The 4,388-nt window shown below is 29.5% G+C and overlaps 1 protein-coding gene across 5 annotated transcripts in view; it reads right to left on the bottom strand.

The window, feature by feature from the left end:
* LOC106466279 (DENN domain-containing protein 5B-like) overlaps window positions 1-4,388 on the bottom strand; it is an 82,860-nt gene that overhangs the window by 8,729 nt on the left and 69,743 nt on the right. For all 5 annotated transcript variants that reach the window (XM_022394938.1, XM_022394947.1, XM_022394953.1 and 2 more), the window contains 2 exons: window positions 3,334-3,455; window positions 2,638-2,783 (listed from right to left, as the gene is read on the bottom strand). In XM_022394938.1, coding sequence (XP_022250646.1) covers window positions 2,638-2,783; window positions 3,334-3,455 — 268 coding nt within the window. The remainder of the gene's footprint in view (window positions 1-2,637; window positions 2,784-3,333; window positions 3,456-4,388) is intronic.

Raw genomic sequence — 4,388 nt, 5'->3', positions numbered from 1 at the left:
AAAACTTCCAGGTACCATATCTAACTTTTACAATTACTGCACCAATGGCAAATCTAGTAGTCTAGTTTTGGAATAAGAAAGTCAAGGACTTTTCCAAACAAACATTTTTAAGGGCTAACATCTAGATTTACAAGAACCTCAAACGAGAGGTAAGCTGGATTTACTTTCTTTGTCAACAATAGAAACTTCTGTTGGACTAATACCATAAATGATAATATGGTGAAGAGCAAACTAGTTAGATAACAGATAATATGAACCACATAATGCAAAAAGATTTTGTTAAATTAACATATACATATCCTTTACCTTTTTCTTTTCAAACTGTGGGCATAATAATATCTATTTATAGAACAGTTTCATTGTTCAGTCTTACAGTTATCAAGATCAATCAACCTCATAAATTTACTATTTAAAAAAGTGTATGAGAAACAAACTGCTTTTGGCAAAGAAAAGAAGAGCTGAGTAACAAATATTGATATGAATTCAATCCTCCTCATGCAGAAATGGTCTGAAGTTAAACTTTGAGGACAAATTAACAATTAAAACAAAGATAAACTTGACACTTACAAGTATCTTTAAAACTTTGGTAACTGTAATTACACCAAACATGAACATTGAATGTCATTATTATAACTGTAAATGTTTGTAATGATGTCTGTAACTTGTAAAAAGAAGCTTAAAAAACCTTTGTTTGTTTGTTCTTTTTCAACACTGTTTATAGGAAAAATGTATTGATTTCTGTCAGCTTTGGTCTGAAAAGGTTTTTATATTATAATTTTTCTGGTTTATGTTATCTTAAGTAACCCTGTCTTTCTAAAGTTTCCATTATGTTTTGTAATGTTCCTGCAGTAAGCATGTAAGTTGAAACTAATGGAAATTGAATAATTTTACTGGGAGTGAAAAGGATTTTATTGATTTCTGTTAAAGTTATAGGTTATTATTTCCTGTTGATTTTATTGTTTCACATTCTTCCTTGTGAGTTAAAGTTCATGGTTGTTAAAGTGCATGTTACAGTGCATGGTATATATCTGATCAAGGAGTGAACAGAAGCAAAGCAAAAACTCATCACTGTATCATAGCCAACAAAACTTCTATTGTTTTAAAGATGAGCAATACAGCTATTAAGTCCCATGAAATCAGTGACAAGTACAAATTACATGAGAAAATGAAGACTGCTAACTTGCTACAATATACTATCAAAAGAAGAAATGATAGCCTCTAACTTTAAAAGAAATCAATAAAATCAACAAGAAAGAATAACCTATAACTAACAGAAATTAAGAAAATCAACAAGAAAGGATAACCTATAACTTTAACAGAAATCAATAAATTCAACAGGAAATGATAACCTTTAACTTTAACAGAAATCAATAAAATGAACAAGAAATTATAACCCAAAACAGAAATCAACAAGAAATTATAACCTGTAACTAACAGAAATCAATAAAATCAACAAAAAATAACAACTATAACCTATAACTAATTTATAACTAACAGAAATTAATAAAATCAACAAGAAAGGATAACCTATAACTAATAGAAATCAAAATCAACAAGAAATGATAACCTATAACTAATAGAAATCAAAATCAACAAGAAATGATAACCTATAACTTTAACATAAATCAATAAAATCAACAAGAAATGATAACCTATAGTTAACATAAATCACTAAAATCAACAAGAAATGATAACCTATAATTAACATAAATCACTAAAATCAACAAGAAATGATAACCTATAATTAACATAAATCAATAGAATCAACAAGAAATGATAACCTATAGTTAACATAAATCAATAGAATCAACAAGAAATGATAACCTGTATCATGCCTGAAAATTATCTACTAATAGGATTTTGTAAATAAAACCTGGATTTTTTTATTAATATCCAATGAGTGAATATTTTAAGTACTTTTCAAGACTGTCAGTCAGATCATGACCTTCTTAAGGTTCTGGCTAAAAATTCATGACCTTTACAAATTGTGCAAACTGTATAGGGAACAGTTTAACTTTTTACTAAGCTGATTTTCTGATATATACATATATATGAAAATGTGCATATACATGCAAGCCTATATTATGAGAAAACCTTACATAATATTACTTCATATTATTGATGACTATGCATCAGACTAAGAACTCAAATTTTGGGAATGGGATATTATTGACAAATTTACAGTAGCATATTTTCAATAACAGCATTTTAAATCATCTTCAAGTATTTATCTCCATATTATAGCAATTTTGGTGGTTGAATAATTATTTCTGATACTGGTAAAAAAATGAAAAACTTGTTTCAAACTAAATAAATAGAAACAAGCAATAACGAGTAAAATATTCTAACTTATACACTACCCTGTTTTATCAACCTGGGTGGGAAATAAAAGGAATTTGACTCTCATATAAAAATTATTTGGAAGCAGTAACTAGTTATTATGTTGTTAATAAAGTTTTACTTTATTCAATGAGAGCAGAAGGAAGTTATCAAGTTGTTCATGAAGTTCTAACTTTATTGACACAGTAAGAGGCTCAGCTAACTAGTAGGTATGAAGACACATGTTGTTATGTTGCAAACAGAAACACCAGAAGTAACCAGCTAGAAGAAATAAACCAATTTCACTCAATTTCTTACTTGGAAGACAATCTCCAGACTCTGCTTGGGTAATTCAATCAAACCAGTTTCTCCCAAAATACCAGAAACAATGATCCAAGCATTTGCTGAGGTGGTGGAGGCACTCATTTTTCGGCTTGGGAAGATTACTACTCGATACGGCATCACTGAACAAGGAGAAACATTAAACTTGTATCTACACAAACTGGGCTTTATAATAACAATTTTTATTACTTTATAAATATAGTTTACAATCTGGAATAATGAATTTTAACTCATAAATCCTGAAATAATTGTTACAATAAATATGTGAGATTACACTCCTTTACTTTGATAGTGTTACATATCAAAATGGGGCTTCAAGTAACAAGAAGGTACTTCTCACTCTGCATAATCACAAAGATCCAATGTTATGCCCAAAATGAAAAAAACACGTCACATGATACTAATCTATTAAAATAATTATCTACTATAGAATGAGATTACAAAAATGAATACTACTACACTAGAGCAATAATATTTAATCAGTGGTTTGACTATTGTAAATTTTATGTGACAAGAAAAATTATCCAAACTTTTTTAACTGAGCAGCCATAAAGATATTCCAATTCCTTTTTTTAACTTTGAAATAATTGTGTCACTGTAACATGTTAAGAGAAATGTATTAGTAGCTGCAATTCCAAAACTGTAACAAAATTAAAATATACTTTGACTTACCAGTAGAGGTAAAAGTGTTGGTGAAGGACTTGTAATCTACAGCATTCAGAGTGAGCAAATGATAAAGGAACTGTTCTTTCTCATCATCACAACGCAAGAAAGCATATCTTTTGTACAGGCTCCTAAAACAACAAAAGAACTAGCTGACTGACAAGACAAAAAAATTATATTTAATACAAGCTTCAACTTCATGAACTAGAGCCAGCAACTACCAGTCGATATTGTTTATTTACCACCAATTTACTGTAGTAGGACACCCCCATATAACTTAAAAGAAATCATACCATTTTAACTACAATCTCCTCCTTATACACAAATTTTCAATCTCACCTTCATCAAATATTTAGTTCATGAAATAATTTCAAAGTGTGTTCCTGAAAGGTTATTAAACACAACCTTTCAACACATCTTTTTTGCTTTGTTTTCCACCTTTACATTACTGTTTTGGGCTAAGTTTTTGCCATATTAGTACTTTATGTAGCTAAGCAAGTAACTAAGCTTTGTTATTACACTTATGCTAAAAACAAGTATATGTCACTGACATTTATTATCAAAAACCAAATTTTACCACAATTATGTTTATAAAACCTATTTTTTCTTTCCATCATTTGAGTTTCTGCTTTATGGTTTACACTAAAATTGGGTATGGATTCTGTGAGTATCAATTATTAAATATAACTAGCTTTTATGCCTAATCTACATACAAATAATGTCAAAACTTTTACTGCCAAAAGACCTGACTTTTTAAGAAGCCTTTATTACATTCCAAAATATATCAATGGCACAGAAAATCTAATGGGAAGTTTATAAGACTTTAGAACAAACCAAACAAGACACATTATTGAACAGGGTTGTTTAAACATTTGTTTAACAAGTAAAAGCTTGGAATGGCCTATTCTTTCATTGGGGTTATGTCTGTGGGCCAGACTAGTTTCGGGGAATTCCAGTCCTCATCAGTGACCCTGGACACTACCACCGAATGAAACTTCAGACCAAACCAAGCCTTTATAGTAGTGAGGTATCAAAAATCGAAATGGTGTATTTGAGTGTTCTAC

The sequence above is a fragment of the Limulus polyphemus genome, unplaced genomic scaffold, assembly GCF_000517525.1.
Source record: "Limulus polyphemus unplaced genomic scaffold, Limulus_polyphemus-2.1.2 Scaffold73, whole genome shotgun sequence".
Taxonomy (NCBI): Eukaryota; Metazoa; Arthropoda; class Merostomata; order Xiphosura; family Limulidae; genus Limulus; species Limulus polyphemus.
This window is presented reverse-complemented; position numbering and strand designations above follow the sequence as displayed.